This window comes from Hyperolius riggenbachi, chromosome 1 (assembly GCF_040937935.1).
Source record: "Hyperolius riggenbachi isolate aHypRig1 chromosome 1, aHypRig1.pri, whole genome shotgun sequence".
Classification (NCBI taxonomy): domain Eukaryota; kingdom Metazoa; phylum Chordata; class Amphibia; order Anura; family Hyperoliidae; genus Hyperolius; species Hyperolius riggenbachi.
This window is the reverse complement of record NC_090646.1, coordinates 608119361-608142574: the sequence shown is the minus strand read 5'-3', so window position 1 is coordinate 608142574 and position 23214 is coordinate 608119361. Positions and strand designations below refer to the sequence as shown.

General features: G+C 42.2%; 1 protein-coding gene across 5 annotated transcripts in view; it reads right to left on the bottom strand.

Annotated features, from left to right (window-relative positions):
- Window positions 1-23214, bottom strand: part of TRAPPC13 (trafficking protein particle complex subunit 13) — a 67295-nt gene that overhangs the window by 18157 nt on the left and 25924 nt on the right. For 2 of the 5 annotated variants that reach the window (XM_068249892.1, XM_068249884.1), the window contains exons 3-9: window positions 20980-21079; window positions 15633-15717; window positions 15137-15264; window positions 12774-12846; window positions 10233-10277; window positions 4344-4361; window positions 718-851 (exon numbers count right to left, since the gene is read on the bottom strand). In XM_068249892.1, the coding sequence (XP_068105993.1) occupies window positions 718-851; window positions 4344-4361; window positions 10233-10277; window positions 12774-12846; window positions 15137-15264; window positions 15633-15717; window positions 20980-21079 (583 nt within the window). Of the gene's footprint in view, window positions 1-717; window positions 852-4343; window positions 4362-10232; window positions 10278-10749; window positions 10846-12773; window positions 12847-15136; window positions 15265-15632; window positions 15718-20979; window positions 21080-23214 lie in introns of those variants that run through there. The other 3 variants (XM_068249906.1, XM_068249902.1, XM_068249912.1) reach the window with 2 other exon arrangements.

Genomic DNA, 23214 nt, shown 5'->3' with positions numbered 1-23214 from the left:
AGCTACTGACGACTCCGAAATAGTCTGCACGTGAATCGCGGTTTCAGTTTAAAACCGCAAAACCGTGCAGCCCTACTTTTCACCCTTCTTTTTTCATAAGTAGGGTTATACAGGTAGCAGCCATTAGCAATTCCTCCATTGCCAGACACCACCTACTCCAGCATTTTGCTGGATTATGTCCCGGCAATATGAAAGGAAGGGAGTGGTTCCTCCAATAAATGTAAAATATTTTATATTTGTCATCATGCAGTTGAAAAAGGGCTGCTATTATTATAATTTAGAAAATACATTTTATTTCTGAAATCTTGTATTTTTAATTTGGGTCCACTTTAAGGTCCCCCTAATAACACAATTTTCAGAGAAGAGTTGCCTGAGGGATCAGTTGAATGCAATCGGCAGAAAAGGAACCTCCTTTATGTCCAAAATGGTTTGCACTATCTGAAGAAGGGTACCCGCCGTGGCCCCGAAACAATTGTCATATCCATGTGCTTATGAAGCAATAAATTGAAAATTGTGCATTCTGAAACAAGAGTGCCAACCTGGACTCTTCACTTGACATAGCAAGTGTAGGGACTATAAAAGCAATAAGTACTATTCAGTTCTGCTCTCCTCAACAGATAGTCAAGCCAGAATCAGAATAAAGCTATAATTCAGCAATAGGGTCTCCCATGCATTAACCAAGGCATACGATGAGATCTGAATGTTTAGGGTCCTTACCCCTCACCATTGCTGTCCACACTGTTCAGCTCTGTCACGTTGTACATAATGGAAGGCTCCAGTGACACCTTCTCCATAAACATAGGGGAGGAAGTAATATTCTGGATCTGGGCTTCCAGAAACACTTCATCTGTCTGCAAAATCACATAACAGGTTAACGGACCAGCCTTGGATACAAAGGGGTAGGTGAAGCACAATGCATCTTACAGCAGATTATTATAATTGAAAGCGATTAGTGTCATGCCTGGAAATCAAAGTTACCACAATTAATGGATGTTCCAGTCTGCATCCCAAACTTAAGAAACAGAAGCAAAGTTAGTTACATGGTATATTGGAGCAAGCAATGGATCTGGGATAGGTTGTAAGTGTACAAATGAGGACCTTCTCCCTTACATCTAGGGTGCACAAATGCGGACCTTCTCCCTTACATCTAGGGTGCACAAATGCGGACCTTCTCCCTTACATCTAGGGTGCACAAATGCGGACCTTCTCCCTTACATCTAGGGTGTACAAATGAGGACCTTCTCCCTTTACATCTAGGGTGTACAAATGCGGACCTTCTCCCTTACATCTAGGGTGCACAAATGCGGACCTTCTCCCTTACATCTAGGGTGCACAAATGCGGACCTTCTCCCTTACATCTAGGGTGCACAAATGCGGACCTTCTCCCTTACATCTAGGGTGCACAAATGCGGACCTTCTTCCTTACATCTAGGGTGCACAAATGCGGACCTTCTCCCTTACATCTAGGGTGCACAAATGCGGACCTTCTCCCTTACATCTAGGGTGTACAAATTAGGAGCTTCTCCCTTACATCTAGGGTGTACAAATGCGGACCTTCTCCCTTACATCTAGGGTGTACAAATGAGGACCTTCTCCCTTACATCTAGGGTGTACAAATGAGGACCTTCTACCTTACATCTAGGCTGTGCAAATGAGGACCTTCTCCCTTACATCTAGGCTGTGCAAATGAGGACCTTCTCCCTTACATCTAGGGTGTACAAATGAGGACCTTCTACCTTACATCTAGGTTGTGCAAATGAGGACCTTCTCCCTTACATCTAGGATGTACAAATGAGGACCTTCTACCTTACATCTAGGTTGTGCAAATGAGGACCTTCTCCCTTACATCTAGGGTGTACAAATGAGGACCTTCTACCTTACATCTAGGTTGTGCAAATGAGGACCTTCTCCCTTACATCTATGGTGTACAAATGAGGACCTTCTACCTTACATCTAGGTTGTGCAAATGAGGACCTTCTCCCTTACATCTAGGGTGTACAAATGAGGACCTTCTCCCTTACATCCAGGGTGTACAAATGAGGGTCTTCTCCCTTACATGTAGAGTGCACAAATCAGGGCCTTCTCCCTTACATCCAGGGTGTGCAAATCAGAACATTCTCCCTTACATCTAGGGCAATACTAGATCACAATTAGCCTTGTCATATCAAATAGAATTTTGCCTTCTTAAAATAGAAGATACTGGTATTTGCAATTATTCGGGCTGGAGTGAGCATATGAGGTTTCCAATGATGCATCACTGCTGAATATGTATTGTTGTCCTTGAAAGCCAAACACACCTTCAGAAATGCTGGAATGCAATGGTGTGTCAGCTTGTTACCGTATATCTAAGCTGTACACATGTTGGATTACTGTGGCTCTGTACGATTATCAAGCTGACACATCATTGCATTCCAGCGGGGCAGTGAAAAAGCCTGGGCGGGCCGCCTTCGGCTTGTGGGCCTTCGTTTGAGGACCACTGCTCTAAAGAGAGACTGTAGAATGCTCACAGACCACCATGGTGTGGCTTTTCCAGCGACAGCTCTGCAGGAACACTGCTATGGAGTAAATACAATGTATGAATTTCAGAATTAGAATAAAACTCCAGCATAATCTTTAGCTTCAGCTAGTGTTAACCTACATCACTGGCTCTGCAATACACGGCTTCTATTCAGGGACACTCCTATCCCATAAATCCATTGCCTTACTCGCTATTGAACCAAGTTCTGCATAACGGTAAAAATCAATGAGGCATTTGTCAGCGGAAAGTGGAAGGTTTAGTGGAGCTTGATAAGGTTATAAATAAGCAAGAAAATAGAGAAGCAGGATCATCAACAAAATATTTCAGTGTGATAAGTCTCAAGGTGTCGGGCTCAGGAGGACTGGAAATCTTAGCCATCAACGGTCCCTGGAAACTGAGCTATTCTGGCATATCATGGGGCAGCTGAAATACAACGTGTGGTAACACCCATAGCAGCAATCAGAATTCAGCTTACTGAAGAGGTCTCATTGACATAAACGAAGTGGTTGTTATGGGCTACTCACATTTTGGCTGGATAGTGTACTGGTTAAGGAGCCGGGGTTTGACACAGGAGCCGGGGGTTTGAGTATTGGCTCTTCCTATTCACTAAACCAATACCTATTCAGTAAGGAGTCCTTGGGCAAGACACCCTAACACTGCATGGTTTCCCACTAAGTGCACCCCTAGTGGCTATAGCTCTTAAGCACTTTGAGTATAACAGAAGAAAAACACCATACAAATGTTAGAATTATTATTATATTCTAGCCTATATCATGTTTGTGTGCTACTACAGTTGTATGACATGACTTTTTGCAGACATGGCTAATGCATGAATAAAGCATTTAAAAAAAAAAGGGACAGTGCCTAGACTGCCTCTCTGTACTCAGTATATACTAACAGGTTTTCTGTATTTTGACCAGCTGCACGTCCCCATGCTGAGCCGAGCCATTTCCATAGTGGAAGCTGGAGTGAAGAGCCATCCTTTGTGTTTGCATTTATATGTGCGGGCAGAGCCTCCTACCTCCACCCACCGAGTGCAGAGTATCAATTTCTCTAGTGTACTTATACAGTTGTATGAATACTGTGGATGGTTTCAATGGTTTGCTGAGCATACAGTCACTGCCCTCTGTATGTGCAGTACAGCAAACCATATGCTCAGGACTACTGCCCATGCGAAGCCCGATGTTCACGTCGCCGAGAACGTTCTGCCGGGCCGTGCAAGTACAGAAGAGCCTGACTGACGCCACTGAAGGCGGATTACCATGGCCAGTAGCAGACAAACAGAGGCACCCGGGAGGACAGCGAGGGAGGCAACAGAGATCATGGGGCTGGAGCAAGCCTCAGGCAATTATGAATTATTTTATCCTTCTCCTCTCAGGTTAGCTGTAAGCACAGCAGAGACCACAAACCGCAAGAAGTTGGTCTGCACCACTGCTGGTACCGCCAGCAATTTGTGCTGGTTAGTTGTGTGCCAGATAACTAGGACTCTACTATATGACACATCGGCAGGATTTGCCATAGCAGTATATAGAATACCCATAAGCTGCTTCTGCAAGGTCCCAGGACTGATATATGGTAAATGATTTGGAGTTTAACCTCCACTCAAATATGAGAAAATGTGTTCTTATTTGTTCTAAATGGACTTGCCTTTTAAGTAAGCCCATAAACCAAAACACAGAAGTTAGCAGGCTATACAACATTTTGTTGTGATCATGCTTTTCCATTACGCTTTGATTTCAGTATGAGATTGGCTGGTTAACAGGCACCAATGCCAACATTTAAATAGCGCTTTAGAATTAAATAAAAGGATGAAAATAAAAATTACCACAGAACTGAGGTCACTCTAACAGGAAAAAAAAAATAAAACAAAATAATTAGAGAAAGAAATGGGGGTTAAATGTTAAAAAATAGGAATGCTTGAACCAAAATACATGTATTAAAAAAAACTGTCGCCTAACATACCATTAGTAAAAGCTACAGATTCAAAACATACAGGATTCAAAACATACAGTATGTACAACGAAATCCAAAGCTACATGGCATTAAAGGGGTGTCCAGCCATAACACTTTATACCAGGGGCTGCCTGTCAAAACCAGATCACGTCATTCATGAGCACACGTTGGTGGCCTGCATTACTCCCCTGATATAACAAAGCCGAGCTAAGAGGTGGCAAGTCTGCCGTCTTCTAAAAGTATACCTGAAATGGTAAACATTCTCCCACATACTCCTACTCAGAAGTTTCCAAATGCCTGAAGCTCGGGTTGAAAAGTAAATAAACACTTTCCTTAGAAGAGGGAAGACTCTGGATCATGTGCATATAAAATTGGCGGCAGATAAAGCCGCTTCAAATTTATAGTTTAGTAAAATGGGTGCCACGAAATATCTTCTTGTTTATAATATGGATATTGTGCTATTCCCCACTGTAACCTCTATTTTTGCATCTAGTAAAATGGGCACCAGGAAAAGTGATAAAATATCGGTTAATTTACAGATATTCTACTACTTCATTCATATAGTAAAATATTGCCAATATTTACTGATATTTTATTATGATCTACTTTCAAGATCACATTTCCGAAAACCCCTTGGTGGAAGTCTTTTGGGGGGGGGGGGGGGGGGGGGACTAGAGGACGCAGTGGGAACCCTCTACAGCCTAGTTCCCCAACCCTGTCCTCAAGGCTCACCAACAGTACATGCTTTGCAGAAAACCACAAACATGCACAGGTGAGGTACCGTAATTAGCGTCTCAGCAGAGCTGATTAACTACCTCTGGATTTCCACAAAACATGCACTGTTGGTTGGCCTTGAGGACAGGGTTGGGGAACACTGCTCTACAGGATCCAGAGGCTTCGTTCTACTTGGGCAAGCATTTCCTTTTTAACCAGAGGTTCGGCCCGGGTACACTTTAAGGTGCCCAAGAACGGCATCATTTTTAGTGATAGATTCATTTTTGATCATATACATCGTAAACTATGATTGATTTCTCCCTTCAGATACCCTTTAAAAAAGACACACGAGGTAAAAATAAACTAATGGAACAATTGTATCTATCCTCCTCCTAAAAATGACTTTTTAAGATATTCCACAGTTTTATTTTATATTCAAATCTACTTTTTAAGTTTTTACTGTTTTATGGTTTTTGCTCAATGACACATTCATTTAACTATGCCAGAGCTAAAATCTATGAACTATTGACCCTTTTTATCTCTTTCCTGCTCTCAGCAGCAATTTTCTGCTAGGAAAGTGTTTTATAGTTGGAATTTCTTATCAGTGAGGTCACACTGTAGTCTGACCCAGTCCTCACTCACAGGAAATGCCACTTTCATACCTGATGTTTAGTTTTTTTCAGGCAGATAAAGAAAAAAAGGAACACAGCATAGTTATTTGTGTGCTAGGCACTGTACATACGCATGTCTATCTCATCATGTCACCTCGGGTACCCTTTAAGTTGCCAATGGTGCACTATTTAGTGCCCCAAATGGGTACTTATCCAAGTGGAAGCATCTGGATAATCCAGAGGCTTCACCTATCCCCCGTGCAGTTTCAGCGCTGGGATCCCCCAAAGCTTGTCAACAAGGGATTGTCAACGGAGAAGAGCCGCACTGCGCAGGTGGCTCTGGCCTGCATAGTAGCACGGAGCCAAACTGACTCAGCATTTTACGCCGAGCCCGAGCGGCGTCTGCACTTGTTCATGGACGTGAGTGCGGCCTCAAACTTCTGAGGTTCGAGCGCTGGATAGGTGGTCAGGAGGAGGACGTGGGAAGAATCATTTTTCTTCCCCTATGGACCTCACAGGTTTGCTTAGTTTTAATTTTGATGAGAATTCCAACTTTTCTGTCGATCAGTGGTAAAGATATTCCCCCATCCTGACCTCCAGGTCCAAAGTTCATCTTTCACAGAGAAGCCCAATGCCCAACCTAACATCACCACCCTAGCTAGTGATGCAGCTTTCCAATTGCCAATTATCACTCACAGAAGGTGAGCAGGAAGTCATGTCACAAGCTAGACATGGCTGGCAGGAGCAAAGTTTAGCTTCCGGGTCAAAGCCAAACTTAAGACAAGAGGATGGGAGGGGTAGATTGTCAACACTGCACTAAGAACCAACTAGAATAATTACAAAAATAAAGCTTAGGTATTTCATTTCTAAAAATAAATAAATAAAAAAAAAATCATTTAGTTTCACCATTTAAAAGCACTACTTTGGATACACACTGGAAGTAAACAGCGTGCTGCCAAGACTGAGGTCCTCTAGTAGAAGCATGTTTCTCTGAGAACTTGGGTTAGATTTTTCTGAAGTACCACAAAGAGGCATTAGATCACTCATGAAAAAATTATCTGAGGAAAAGTCAGTTCAAAACATGTAAACTTTATTAACATACAAAAAAAAAAGTTCCAAGGACCCATTTACAAGGCAGCTAAATTGGCTGCATTACTCCAATATAGATAAAAAAAATGATGTGCAATGGTTATGACACTAGTCCATTTTGGACCTCAAGGGGTCCTTTATCAAACATTTAGACATTGACATGTTATTCTTGCAAATATATATAACTACAACAGGGTATATGTCCTAAAGTGCCAGGAGTGTGAAAGATGCTATGCCTGACATGTACATCAATTTTTATCTATACTGTATCTGAATAATGCAGCATACTTGGCTGCTTTGAAAATGGGAGCTTGGAACATTTTTAGTGTATGTTAATAAAGTTTACGTGTTTTGAACGGACCTTTCTTCTTTTCACTTCTGTCTGGGTATCCTCTTTGAATAATTTTTCTCATAACAAGTGGGTGTAGTGATCTCCCTTTGGGGTTGCCCTTCCCTCTACAATCAAAGTTGAAATCATACATGAACTTATTTCTATCACCCATCCAAATGGAATAGTATCAGGTTGTCATGGAGCAGCACTTTAACAGTGATATTTCCAGTGCTGATAAGATTCAATCTAGTGACTACAGCTTCTTGAAACATTGACCCCATTTTCCTAATGTTCTCATGGAAAATATACACATCAGCAGCAGATGTGTGTGACTGGCAGACACCAACTTTAACACAAAAGTAACACTGGAACAAAAACACAACTATAGAACAATGACTGCTCTGCTGCATTAGTACTTTCCCAACCACCACATGTAAACACAACAAGCAGGTTACATAAAAGGCGATTTAGTACTTTACATACCCCAGCTGCAAATGAAGATGTGCCGACAAACATGCATTTGGCGTATTGCAATATATGCAATATGCACTGTACAATATTAAAATAACATTCAAAATCGCTATTGACTTCTTAAAGGATACATTAGGCCAAAAGTATAATTGCAGTTCTGCAGGCACCAAGTCTTCTGTGGTCCTCTCCGTAACAGCCGCCGACCCAGCACATGGGCCACTCGCGTTCCCGTGGCCAGGAGCATTCTGCTGAGTCAGCTGCTATGGAGGGGACCACAGAAGACTTGGCGACTGTGGCAAGGGGCTTCTAGGGTGCTGCATGCCAACACAAATCTCTGAAATCATTTGAGAGGGTTTTACAAATGGGCATTAATAAAAGAACCGGAATTGTCTATTTTTGTCTGTGGTCACCACAGTGACGCAATCAGCCAGGCACAGCTGTTTCTCCTGTTTAGTTACATCATCTACCCTTTCCTATGGAAAATAGAAAACAAAAATACAGCATTATAGAACCCCATTTTTCAGATACACATAAGTCTGCAAGTCCTCTGACAATCCTAATTAGCATACCTTTGCCAGGTAAGACACTCTGCAATGACTGCAGCTAGGGCATTATAGTCAGGCAGCTGGAGCCCCCCAGATGATCGGCAATAGAAGTTTTCACATTTCTCTCATGACAAGTGTCCTTAAAAATGTACTAGTTTCAAAACAGCCCATCTTTCACAGGCATATCCAATAACTGAATAAGTGTGCCAAAGGAGATCCCCAGGAAGTGTTATGTTCTCAGTACAAAATACTGTAACAAGAACCGGACATTGTGCAAAATCATAAGCATCATGCTAATATCTCATCTTTATAACAAATGGGTGGGTTCACTGTCTTAGAGGATTGCCGAAAAGGTTACCAGGTAACTAAATCAGGTTTTCCCCAGTAGCTTTCCAGGACAAGTGCGGCTGAGACCAAAGCTCATAGAACCTTACCCTCAAAAGCCGGAACATGTCCATTCTATATTTTATGAAGATGTTGAAATAGGACTACGTAGCAGCCCTGAAGATTCAATCTTCTGGCACTGCTGCCCTTTGTTTTTTTCCTTAAAGGGACACCGAGCACTTCTCATGGGTATGCCTTTAAGCAAGACGACTTCCAACAAAGTCGTGCTATGACCCCTCTGGAGGAGCCTCTTGCAATGGCCATGCGTGTCACTTCCTCTTCCTGCTTCATTCAGTGATGCACTTCTCTAACAGAGAAGATAAGGGTGACTCGGAAGTTATAACATAGCCAAGATGGCAGCTGCGATTTTTAAATTGAAATCTAACGAAAACTATTTTGTGTAGAACGGCGATTCAGGCATCAAATGAAAGAGGAACACAAGCTACAGAAAGGTATGCATCTTTAAGTACTTTTCAGTACTGGTTTGAGTCTCTAAAGGCATACCCATGAGAGGTGTTCAGAGTCCCTTTAAAATCAAGAAACTATTTTTAAAAATTAAGTTTATAGATTGTATCTTCATCATTAGATGGATTGCTTATGAAGGAAGAAACCCCTAATCTATTTATGACCAGGGCTGCCATCAAAATTTCTTGGACCCCCTCACCCTCTCTCCCCCCCCCCCCCCATATTTGCCCAGCCGAGGCAAACACAGCCACACTGACAGTTTGTACATTTTGTGACAGACATACAGCTGGAGCCCATGTTTGTGGCTTTGTTTGCGAGGCCCCTAACTCACTCGGGCCCCATACTGTAGTCCCACCTGTGATGCCCTAAAGGCGGCCCTGACCCCTCTCCATCCAGAGTCTCCATATTTTCACAGCAGAGAATATACCTGCAGCGAAACTGTTCAACGTGAAAACACAGCTGCCTATTGTACTGTATTGCATGGTTATGGCCAGACTTCAGGCTTATGTTCTGGCTGCATGTTCCATAAGCAGCACATTTAACAACGGCTACAAGACTTGCATCATCAGGTGGTTCAAAGATGGAAGAAGCTGATACAGATGGACAGATGAGGAGATCTATATAGAAAAATACTTGCTACAAACAAAAAGTGAAGGTCACAATACCTAGAACTATAATTTGCTGCTTAGTCTTTGCAGAAGAGGTAAATTATATAATAATGTAATGGTCAAACGCCTCTAGACTTAATTTGCTATGAAAACACCAAGGGCCTTATTAAATTCACATTTTCTCACCATATCAATAAACTACCTTTTAAGCCACTGAAAAGCAAGAAAATACTCAATTTTGACACTACTTTCTCAATTGCAGAGTGTTGAAAAGTTATTTTAAGCACAAGATGAAAAATGTAATTGCATAAGGGCCCAAGAGTTCTATCTGGAACCTATAAACAGGTCGGAGGTCATTTATTTAAATTTAACAAAGGCCACAGTCTGATAAAACCCCCACAGAAATAAGTAGGTGCCGATAGTATAACCGATGTCTGGCTTGTGCAACGATTCAGAAAGTGCTTGTGTGTATATATAGGCTTGTAGACTCATTCTGCTGTAGTAAAATACTCAACAATTAAAACAGGTAGAAGAAAGACTTACCTCTGCATTATAGAACTTGGTCTTTACATCAAGAGGTTTGAGGACCTGTATGTGGACAGAAGGCACGTTATACAAGGATCCATTGCTGTGTTCTTCCATCCCAGGAGAGGACACTGGCTGCTCTGTGTTCAGTCTACAGACTCCACAAAAATATGCACTGGACTGTGCTGTTTAATTTGCGGAGCAGAAGCAAAGCTTATGTAGTGTTGTCTTAGGACTCACATTCCACAAGTGTGAGAGAGGAATACTGCACTGAGCTGCTAGTTGCATCAATGATTTCACAAGTGGAGAGAGTAACGGAGGGCACAGATAGATCATACTCTATAATAAAACCTAAGTGTCCCTGCGTCATCCTGCCCGTGTGTTTGCGCTACTGTGCAGCACGGACAGCCATTGGGACAGGACGACGGGGACAGGGAGCCTCATGGGTGCGCACATGCAGCGATGTGACAGAGACCTAGAGCCTGTTTTTAAACAGGCTTAGGTCAACTAGTCCAATATACTAAAGCCTGCGTACCTGCATCCTCCAGTGTCTGTGCTACTAGACCTCAGTAGTTTGCTGTCTGTGAACCTCATTGCATTGTGGGAAATAACAGGTTTTTCCAACTGTCAAGCAAGCAACATCTCCCTAAGTGCATATACTTCGATGGACAGCAGTGGGGGACAGGCGAGTGGGTCGCATCTGTGCGCACGTTGCGGGTGGGGGGTGGGGGGGTGGTGAAAATCAGGGACAGACAGATAATATAGCCAACATATCAGTTATTAGCTTGATTGGTGGGAACAACCACTTATTTTTGTTTGCTGTGGTGAGTGCAGCAACATAGGGGAATTTTTACAGTAACCTTCCTGCCCTCCTCTTTAGCTGCACCTTCAAAGGTTTAGTCACTGCTTCTAATTAATGTTATCCGTAAAGCCTCATACACAGGCTAGATGAAACACAGCCAATGTAGGCAAGAGAATCTATTGTGTGTACAGTGGGCCAACGTCTCGGCCAAGAGGTTTATTCTCCCCACTCACCATGAGACGTTACAACTGTGCAACTCCTCCCCGTATCATAAAAGAACACGTAGCTAGCCTATAGACTTGCGGCGCATCTGTATGATATCAGCTTTGCAATCTCGCCTGGTTGATTGGGTGCCAATCCCTGCTAGGCAACATTGCGTGCATAGAAAACTTAAAGGGGTTTTGCATTTCTATGCAAATGGTTTGTGGACATGTGTCAGTTGCTACATCATTGGCCACATATATCCCGTCTACAAAAATGCATACAAAACTGTTGGCGGCCGCAGGGAGATGCATACATTCAAAAATAGCGCAGGGTTAAGCTAAAAGACAGCAAACCCTGCTGTAGCCAAACTCCTGCCCACGCGTATTACTACTCCCACTCCGAGTTGTAGTAAACCAGGCACGTGAAACAGGTCAGGCATCTGTTTGGGTACTGCTCTTGGAACTACATACAGTCTTCTTTGTTAGTGGCTGGATAGTGTACTGGTTAAGGGCACCTCCTCTGACATAGAAGACCAGGGTTTGAATGTCGTCTCTTACTACTCAGCAAGTCAGTACCAGTATTCAGTTGGAAAAAAGACTCCCTAACACTGCAGGGTGGCCTCCTGAGTGTGCCCAAAAGGTGTGTACACGTTATGTCACCTGTTGGGGATACCCTTAAGCGGCATAGCTGGCCCGACCAGTACAGACGTGCATCAGTTGTGGGGGGGTCGGAGGGACGATGGAGCGGCTCATGTGTGACGTCACGTGATGGGTAAGGGAGCGCTTCTTTAAAGTAGTTGCCTAACCCATCGGATGAGTAGGTCCACCAGGCAGATCGCTCGTGGGTTGGGGGCTGCCATACACACGCTTGATTACTGACTGAGGCAGTCGTTATCGGCTGACCTCAGTTTACTTTAGTCAAGGACGTGTACGGGCCTTTAGTGGCTGCAGCACTTGAGTCCAACAAGAGAAAACCGCTATACAGATGTATTATTATTATATAAAAACAGAAATATATGGACTATTTCTAAGCAATAAATATGACATTCATTCAAGATTACCTACTTGAGGTTGGTGTGCTCCATATAAACCCCTACTGGGGTTTTTGTTCTAAACAGTGAGGGCCCGAGGAAAGGTCTTACAATGGGCAAACACGGACTAAATCTATAAATGAATATTGCAAACAAATGAGCAATTTTATACATTATGCTATTTTCACTACAGTTCCTCTTTAATTGTGACAGGATAAGTAGGGGCGGGACTAGTAACAGTTGGAGCAGCTTAGTAAGGGATTCATCAGCCCAAAGAAGTGCCCACAGCTGACAAATGGATTACAGGCACAACTACTTGCTCTGCGACATCAGTCTCTGAAGGATAAATGAAAAACAGCTCGGGGCATATGCCAAATATAAGACTTCTGCAATTCTGCCTGTTCATTGCATGTTTAGGCTTCCATATACTCCAACTGAACTGTAAATTGTACCTCTAGCTGTGGAAGTTACCTATACAAGTTTATTAAATAAATCCATTAGGGTTTTATTCTATAAAGCTCACCTGGAACTTGAAGAACTTTCTGAAATACATCTTCTCCCCAGTCTGCGTGGTGTAACTTACAGCACACACCAATCTGGAACGCAAAATCATGTGTGAGCAGCTTCTCATGCAGGGGTGGGTTGGAGGGGGTGGAGCTCCAAGCACTATATCATTTATGTGAGTGAGCCCACAGTTCTTAGGCCTGAGACCCACTTACAACAGCAAAACACTCTCAAAATGTGTTTTTCAGAGCGGAGTGGAGTAATTTCAGAGAAAACAATTTCAGGCCCTGCTTTCCTTTATGAAATCACTCCAAAAATGCTGCACGCAGGCCCACTGCGATTTTGGAAAACCGCACTCACTCCTATGGGATCATGGCCATTCACTTTCAGCAGGAAATTGCTAGAAAACAAATAGCTGCTGAAATTGCTCTAGTGGGTTTCAGGCCCGAAACAGATTTAATATCCTACTTAAAGAGACTGAAGTCTCTTAAAAATCCTTGTTTTATTACAAAATCCTGTTTAACATATTAGCCCTACCTAAACCGCTCCATCCCCGCCGCTGTAATCTAACCAAATCCCCCCCCCCCCCCCCAAACTCCCTGGGGGGCAATCCGGGCAGTGCTTCCATGAGAGGCAGAGCTACGAGCCGCAGCTCTGCCTCTCAGCACGTCTGTCAGCCCGGAACCCCGCCTCTCCCCCTCCCCTCTCAGTCTTCCTTCACTGAGAGGGGCGGGGGAGAGGCAGAGATCCGCCGCAGATAGACGCGAATGGAGGAAAAGCTGCGGGTCATAGTTTGGCCTCCAACACCTGCAAAATCCACGACCAAGAAAGTCGTGGATTTTGCGGGGGAGAGGGAGGGGGGAGTTAGATAGATTACAGGCGCGGGGATACGGCAGCTTAGGTAGGGCTAACATGTTAAACAGGATTTTGTAATAAAAAAAAAAAAGGATTTTGAAGAGACGTCAGAGTCTCTAACTAGACAATCAGACAAACCATCCAAATATAGATGTGGAGGAAGGAGATTTAAAAAAAAACAAACAAACAAACAAAAAAAAAAAAACACGGAAATAAGTCCAGTACATATAAAAAAAAAAAAAAAAAAAAAAAACAGACAACAAGCCACCCCCATCAACACCTCCCCCCAAAAGGAATGGTAATGTAGATATAGCCAACCAACAGCTCTTTAGCCAGTCCTTGGAAAGCCAAATATGAACTTTGCATTACACAGTACTGTTTATGGTGCAATATTCTATCCTGCCACCTGCTCCCATCCAATGCACCGGTTGGAATATGCTCCTCATTACAATAAAATAATAATAGGCAGGGGATTTGGTTATAGTAAGAAATACGTTTTATATCACGTGTGACCTTCCTGGGCGCAGTACAATACTTATCACAACAGTGTTCTCCCCAGAATTGTTTTCCAGCCGGGTGCCATAAAATTATAGCCGGGTGAGGTGACATGAGAGAATGCAGGGCCGGCGCGTTTCTGCACAATTCTGCTTACAGCAGAAGAGGAGGTGAGACAAAGACAGCTGGGTGCTCAACAAATCTAGCTGGCTGGAGCACCCGGCTAAAAGAGCCTGGGGAGAACACTGCACAAGATCACTTTAAAGATTGTTTTGGAACTGATGGATGTTGGATGCATAGAAATGTACACATCCTGCATTAGACACTGAAGCAAAAAAACAAAAAAAATAAAAACATACAAAAAATAAAAAACAAAAAATAAAACAAACAAAAAAAAAAACAAAAAAAAAAAACTTATGAAATAATGAACTGTATTTGTAGTACGGATAATGAACAGAACATTAGTAGCAGTAGAAGACAAGAGTCATTTTTATTTTCAGTTATATAGCTTTTTATAACATTGCATCATTCTCTAATATTTGCAGTTTATAAACTACACTTTGCATTTTAAACTAGGAAACGGAGTAGGGCTCATGACCCTTTGAACTTCCCTGCAGTAAAAACGTATTTGAAGTTGTCTTTCACGGTTTCTTTGATGTATAAGTGTTTCAGGAAATAGGACCGTCTCAGACCCAAGTTGAGTCAGAGAGCACAGAGAAGCATACATAACAACTGACGTTTCTTAACTCATCCTCTACTTGAAAATATTAAGAGACTCTTATTTGCTCCTAATGTTCTATTTCTTAGCTGTACTACACATACAATTCATTATCTTACAAGATTATATACGCATTCAGTAAGGTGTATGGGAGATTTCCTGGGAGCCCAGAGTTCCTCTTCATGGTAAAGGGCCCTTCCCCATAAGGTAAATATACTCAACCATAACTGAAAACTCTTCATGAAAGACTTTTCACCAGAAATGGTTGCTGTATGGCATGGGTTCATTACTCCTTTACTAATGCTACCGCATACATGTGTGTGCCGATTTCTTTCACTTCATGGTGAATGACGTCATCTATACAGCTGTCCGGTTTAAGTTCAGCTACTACGGCGCTGGATGCCGATAGGTTGAGCCGCTGGGAGCTTGTCTGCAGATCAGCCTGTACAGAGCAACAATAATGATCAGAGAAACAGTTTCACATGGTGACAATGTAACAGGTTAGCATATCTGATGGCCATAGTGAGACAAAAGCTGGGTGCACACGAGTGCATGTCTGGGATTACCGGAGGCCTGGCTATATATATAGCTAAAGGGAAATGCTTTAAAGGAAGTGATTAGTTCATGGTCTGTACATTTATTGCCAACAACTGTAATAATGTACTCAGTAGTACATTAAGTTATGAAAAATAATTCTGCTTTGTTCCCAACGCTAGCATCCTGCTCAAGGTAACATTTGAGACAATTGAGTCACATGATATGCAATGAGACAACTTCAGAGATAAAATACAAGAAGACAAGATGACTTACCTTGACTTGTATGTCTTTGACGATTTGGCTGCTGTCATTATGAACACTAATATAGCTGGAAAATGTTTCACCCAGGAAGATGTTTCTTCATTTCCAAGTGCCAGGAATCAATGGAATTCAAAAAAACAGAATCATGAGTATTGCAAAACTAAGTCACTGCTACATACAAGTCTTAACCACTTTTTCCACCACTACAGTATATCTACATACTCTGTGACTTCATCTAAGCCACAAGGACGTAGATATAGGTTGTGTAGCTCAGTGTTCCTCAACATTTTATAAGTGTGTACCCCTTTTAAAACCCTGTACTCATCGAGTACCCCCTAGCATAGTAAACATGATCACAGGTACCCCTTCACAAATATATATTTAATCGTAGTACGTGATAATTGGTTCTAAACAATGTGCAAGCATTTATTATTGCTTTTAATTAGCTAAAATACTAATTTGGTGTTGTTTAAATAAGAATTATAATTTTTTAAATCTCTAAATTTGTTATTCTTGGTTAAGTATATCAAGCCCGAGTACCCCCTGGACCCATCAGAAGTACCCCCTGGGGTACGCGTACCGCATGTTGAGAACCTGTAGCTGAAGCTCAGCTGTGCATGATTGGGTTTGCTCCTGTGCAAAACCTCCGGCACCATCTGCTGCAGCACTAATTGGTGAAAGCAAATATATGTTCCCTGACCCAATGAAATTAATTTTTAGCATTAAAAATATGTTTATTTACTCAGCTCATAGTGAAAATTACACACTGCAGCCTTATTTCAGAATCAAATATCTCCACCATAATTTGTGACAGGAACATAATTGAAGTTTTGTGATAAACTGTAAAAATAGCCAAACAAAATTTGTGTTCATCTACAATAGCGCTTTTTATTTTTGAACTGGAATTTTTTAAAACTGAGAAAGGTTTTTTTTTAACTATTTTTTTCCTCTTTTTCCTATTGAAATGCATAGAAAACAAAATTGATAGAGGGGAAAATTGACATACCATGAAAGCCTAGTTAGTCTTGAAAAAATATATATACTGTCTATTTAATTTAGATGTCATAAGTAGGGATAAAGTTATTGCTGATTAAATAGGGACATAGCTAACATGTCAAAACTGCTCTGGTCCACAAGGGGGAAACAAGGTCTGTATGTGAAGTGGTTAAAGGGACCCTTAAAGAACAAGCAACACCCATGCTAACCTAGAAATAAAAAACATATATAAAGTAGATAAATACTACTTCTACTTACATAACAGATGTATTGTGCTATCCACATAATGATTCCTGTGAATTTTATAAAGGAAAAAGCAGAAAATCCTATTCTAGGCAGTGGCCATTTTGCCAAGCTAATGCTGACATCATATCCTCCCTGACTCTGCACTTTTTTTTATTTACTCCTCCAATCACTGAGTCACCTCAGCCTTGTTTGTTAACACAAGTGATCAGAGGGTGTTTCTGATAAGCAGCTAGGCAGGGAAATAAATGGAAGAGGAGGAATATATTATAGATAAAAAGAACTCCCAGCATTGAACTGTTTTGGCACTGACTACTAAAGGGCCAGTATGTGATAACTCCAAATCATAACTGCAGAAAAAGTTTTGCAAGTTTCGTGTGCAGAATTTATCACTTAATACACTCAGACCAGTTGCTGTTGAAATTTGATTTTTATGGTGACGATACCGCTTTAAGCGGAATAAAAGTGGCCAGTTTAACTTACCTGATGCTTTTTCCAGCCCCCTGCAGTCCCTTCTTTGCCCTCGCCGTCATCCCGCGGCGCAGTGGCCTTGACAGCTGCATGCGTGGCCCCGCGCCTCCCGATCTCACTCCCATAGCCAGGAACTTTGGAAAATGTTAACTGTGCATGCGCAGAATGCTCTCAGCCAATGGAGCATGAACGAGGTTGAGCAGCTACACATGCACAGTAGCACGTGACTGCCGGAATTGGGCAGCTTTCAGAAGGGCACAGTGGCTGACCGAAGCAGTACAGAATGATTGTGAGGGACCAGCAGGACTTCAGGGGGCTAGAAGAAGCCCCAGGTAAGTTAAACTGGCATCTTTTATTCATTTTAGGTACCCGAAATCACACTAGTATAATGCTGGGAATAAACGTGTCGTTTTTACGGCAGACAGATGGCTAGATAGATTTCCGACATATCCGATCTCTCGTTCGATCGTTTTGACGCTCAATTCCTGATAGAGGTAAATGGAAAAAGATAAGGAAAAACGAGTGGAAGATAAGAGAATCGAGCGGCAAAATTGATCGAACAGAGAATCGAGCAGAAAAAAAAACGACTCGTGTATTCCCAGCATTAGAGACATACTTAAAAAACGTTTATGTGCAAAATAGGTTCTAAAACAGATTAAATCTGCCATTCGTAGTATTTACATGGTTGAGGAATACAGCAACTGAATTTTGTTTTTTTTATTTTTTACATTTTATCTCCGTGGCTGTGGCATAGGGGCACTATGGCGAAAAATTGTAAAATGTAAAATACGTGCAAACATTTACAAATAAGAAGTTTTTTTCCAGAGTAAAATGAGTCATAAATGACTTTTCTCCTATGTTGCTGTCACTTACAGTAGGTAGTAGAAATCTGACAGAAGCGACAGGTTTTGGACTAGTCCATCCAAATTTTTCGCCATAGTGCCCCTTTAAGAGATAACAACTAAAATTAAACAGCAAGCCTTTCAATGGTAGCAGGGAGTCAAGTTTTTATAGGGAGAGAGGAGGAGTTGGGCATGCTACCATCATGTGATCGCTGAACACAAATAGAACGTTGAGTTACCTTTTTCTTCTATCTATTCAGGAGGTGGGGAATGGAGGACTTCATATTTAACCAAGTTGTGGTGAAAGGAATCATCAACTACAATTTTTTTTTTCCCTTTTCTGGGTAGACTAATAAATATCACCATATCAAATGTTATGACAGTAATGGTAACCCCAGCAGGGTATATGAGGGTACTGGATTTTGTAAAATAGATACTGGTTTCCATTATTTATCTTTACAATTGTTTTAATTAAGTTGATGTAAATATTGCAATTAAATATTTTTCAGAGCTCCACCAATTCCCATAAGTATAAATGCCTGTAGCTTTAGCAGTCATGTCAAATTATAAAGGTTATTTTGATTTATCCTACAGATCGCAAATGTGCTACATGCAAAAAAAATTTCGGGCAATTGCGTTGTGATTCTCATTCACTGATAATTATTTCAGGATTCTTTCTAGCTCTTCAGCCAAAAGTCAGGAGCTTTTTGTACTGACTCCACAGCCCTGGTTTGTGGACGCTCCATGTTTTGCGTTATTTTCCTCCACAAGTCAGTGCTTCATGCATGCAGGTCAGAGCGCTCACAGCTGCAGGCAACCTATTATGTCAAATCTCTCTACAGTTCTTTTGTAAACACAGCCAATTCAGCCTCAGCTTGTACTGGTAGAGCAGAGACAAAGCACATCAACAGAATGGTTTAGAGATGAGATCTTTCCAACGCCTACATGAGTCCTGAGGGAATTCACTTCATTTTTTACACAAAAGTGGAGCTTCAGTACAATGTACCATAAATATGGGGGGCAAGGACGATAAATGGTTAGCACTTTAGCTCCACATAATCAAACCCTAACATGCACACCATATTTATAGAGTTTGCATATTCTTCCCCCTTGAGGAGATCAACTAGTCTAAACCTTGTCAGATTTGTCACATTTTTACTGCTTACTGCAGGCAACAGTGACATAGGACAAAAGTAATTTAATCGCATTTTATTCTAGGAGAAATGTACTCCTTATAAGTATATGTACACATGTACAGTATTTTAAAATGTTAATTTTTTTTTGAGATAGCAGTCCTCTAAAGCGGTGTTTCTCAACATTTTATTGGCATGTACCCCTTTTAAAACCCTGTACTCACCAAGATCCCCCTAGCATAGTAAACATTATCACAAGTACCCCTTGACAAATATAGATTTAATCGTAGTACATGATAATTGATTCTAAACAATTGCCAAGCATTTACTATTGCTTTTAATTAGCTAAAACACTAATTTGGTGTTTTTTTTTTTTTAAATGAGATTTATCATTTTCTAAAACACTCTTAATTTGGTCAAGTATAGCAAGCCAAAGTACCCCCTGGAACCATCAGAAGTACCCCCTGGGGTATGCGTACCACACATTGAGAACCTAGGCTCTAAAGAATGGTACATACAATATTTCACAAAATCTGCCAGACCATGTACACTTTGTAGCACAACTGTATAAAGGCCCATTAACCACTTCGCATCCAGACCTGCTTTTCCCCTTATGGACCAGAGCAGTTTTGGCGCTTTAGCCATGTCCCTATTTAAACAGCCATAACTTTATCCCTACTCACGACACCCAAATGATCTATGTATCATTTTTTTCAGCATATACTGGTCTTTCATAGGGAAGGGGGGTATTTTGACCCAAGAAAAAAAACATTTCTATGCATTTTAATGGGAAGAGGGGGGGAAATGAAAAATTGCATTAATCCTTAGGTTTCACCAATTCTAGTAAAAAATAAAAATGCTACAGTAGATAACAAACATGTCACCAGTATTACATCCCCCAAGGATAGATAGCCAGGCGTGTCCCCAGTATCAGCCCCCCCCCTCCCCCCAGTATAGCCAGATGTGCCCCCCGTATTTGCTAGCCCCCCATAGACAGATGCGCCCCCAGAATAGGGCCCATCATTATAAGATGTGTCCCCGGGATCAATGTTCCCCATTGTAGCCAGATGTGCCCCCAGGATTAGCACCCCCTCTCCATTATAGCCAAATGTGCCACCAGTGTTAGGTTATGGCCCCCAGGACCATCAGATGTGCCCCCCATTATTAATTCCCCACCCCGTTACCCTGATGGGCCCCAAAATACATTTCAACCCCCCCTTCGGAACACTACCCCCACCCTCCGTTATGGGTAACCAGATGTGTCCCCCTCCCCTTACTACTCTGCCCCCTCCATGGCCAGATCGATTAAAAAAAAAAATGCCCCTGCAAGGATAATCTCTCACCTCACCTGGTTCCTGCGATCATCCTTCAGCCCCAGCTTCCATTCACCGCGGTGCACGCAGCCCTGTGATACCGAACATCCGGGTCCCGGCTTGATGCCATCATCAAGCCGGGACCCCGGATGTTCGGCCGACAGTTCCGGGGGTGCGCTCTGAAGCGCACCCGATCATGCACAGCAGGGCTGCAAGCAAGTCGGTATCTCTACGTCATGGTGTCTTGGAGGGTGCCACAGATGACGTAGATATACTGTAGCAGTGGACAAAGTGGTTAATGCAAAATGCAACTAAGTAGATCGTTTTTTAGTATGAATCATTTTAAGTAACTCCAACATACCCGAAGTTCTGTGGCAGTGTCAGCATTTCTCCCAGCAATAATATTTCAGCTCCTTTCACAGTGGAAGGGTCATCTTTCATGAGGTTATTAAACAAATCACCTGTGCAAGAAAAATGAATGAGCAACAGAGTGTCAAATGTAAAATCTAAACAAATTTTACATACAGGATAAACCACTTAGTACCAGCAGTCTCTGGCTCCTGTGATCACTGTGAGCCCGATGGCTCACAGTGATCAGAGGGTACAGAGCCAATGAAATCGGCCCTTGGAGAGAATCAAAGCGGGACTGTTTTTCCTAACCCACTGTGAAACACAGGTTTGAGCATAACAATGCATGTACTGATTCCAATGTCAGAATCCATGTTGCACCTAATGCAAATGTATGCTGCTGTATACATTTGCATGAACCTACCATAAACTTTGCCTCAGCTCCAAATTATCTGCATCTCTCATTAACCATACCTAGTGAACATCATTTCTGATTTGTAACTTGGAAGCAAAGTTTAAGAGCACCCTTTACATCTTTACTGCCCTCATTGTTCTAAGAGTTCGGCCTCGCTTTCATTCACTACATGTGTCTTTATGGGCAGGATCAGACTAGAAATTGGTGATTGTAACACTAAAAAGACAAGCGCTGTCCCGGAGCAATTTCAAGGAATAAGATTATGGGCCCTGTATTCCCTTTTGCTCTGAAAATACTGCAGGCACCGCGACTGTAGCAATGCTCCTCTGGTTTCACCTCAGCTTACAAGGCTTACACTGGCAAAGCGGCTTTGGAATCACCAGCAATTCCTAGCAAGTGCAAATCGTTCCTGTAAGCGCTCCAATGAGCCCCAGGCCTTCAAAGGGACCTGGACTCAGTACTTCCTCTCTGCTCTAAGATAAAACAGCATAATAACCTTTAACCTCTCTGCGACCACCTAACGCAGGATTGGGGCTGCAGAGTGTCTCTCTCGTTCCTCCTGGAAGCCATATTGCGTCATCTCGCGGGGAGCGAGATTTGCAGGGAAAGAGCGCTCGCTCCCTGCAGTAAACACATTGGGCCGCGATCAGCCCACCAGCCAGCAATCGGAGCTGGTAGGCTTTTAACACAAAAAAGCAAATATACATGTATACACACTAGATCGCAGCGCTGTACAGAAGATGTCCTAGTCAATTGTCCCCAGGAGTGGCTCACAATCTAATCCCCATCATTGGCTGATGCCTATGTATGCGTAGTGTATGTAACGCAATCTAGGGTTGATTTGGGGGAGATAAGGGGGGTGTAATAAAAAAAAAAAAAAAATAGGGTTTTTTTTTTAATTAAAAAAAAAAAATCTTTTTAAATTAATAAATAAAAACAGTAAAATCGCAGCAGCAGTCAAATATCACCAAAAGAATGCTCTATTAGTGAGAAGGAGGTAAAATTCATTTGGGTGCCAAGTTATATGACGGAGCAATAAAACAAACTTGTGAAGCGCTGAACTGTATAATAAATAAATAAATAGCTTGCCTGGTCACTAGGGGGGTATACACCTCTGGTCCTCAATTGGTTAAAGAAAAACATTTCTTCGTTACAGCTTACAGAACTCTTGCAATAAATCTGCAGTCTGTCTACAGTACCTGGTTTCATGGAAGCTGAGCAAGGGATAACATACTGCGTTTACACATTAGCTGTGTCAGCTGATTTTTCTGTGCTGACACAGGTGAGAGATCAAATTACATTTGTGATTACCTGAAGATGAGGGGGAATTACGCAGGCTCTTCTCTCTAAAACACATAGGCCTGGTGCACACCAGAGGAGTTTTTGAGCGTTTTGAGTTTTTAAATCTGCTGCTAATGTTATCCTATGTGTCTGTGCACACTGGAGCAATGAGGTTTTGTAAAAAACCCCATAGCATTACATTGGGAAGAGCTTTTAGAGGTTTCAAAAGCTCTTCCCAATGTAATGCTATGGGGTTTTTTACAAAACCTCATTGCTCCAGTGTGCACAGACACATAGGAGAACATTAGCAGCAGATTTAAAAACTCATAACGCTCAGAAAAACTCTGGTGTGCACCAGGCCATAGAGTGCTTTTCTCTCTATTTTCTTGTGTTCTGTGAACGTCAGTGTTCTCCCCAGGCTCTTTTAGCTGGGTGCTCCACCCGGCTAGTTTTGGTAAGCACCAGGCTTACCTCCTCCTCAGCTGTAAGTAGAGTTGAGCACAGAAGCACTGGCCCTGCATTCTCTCATCCTGCCCCACCCGGCTACTTTTT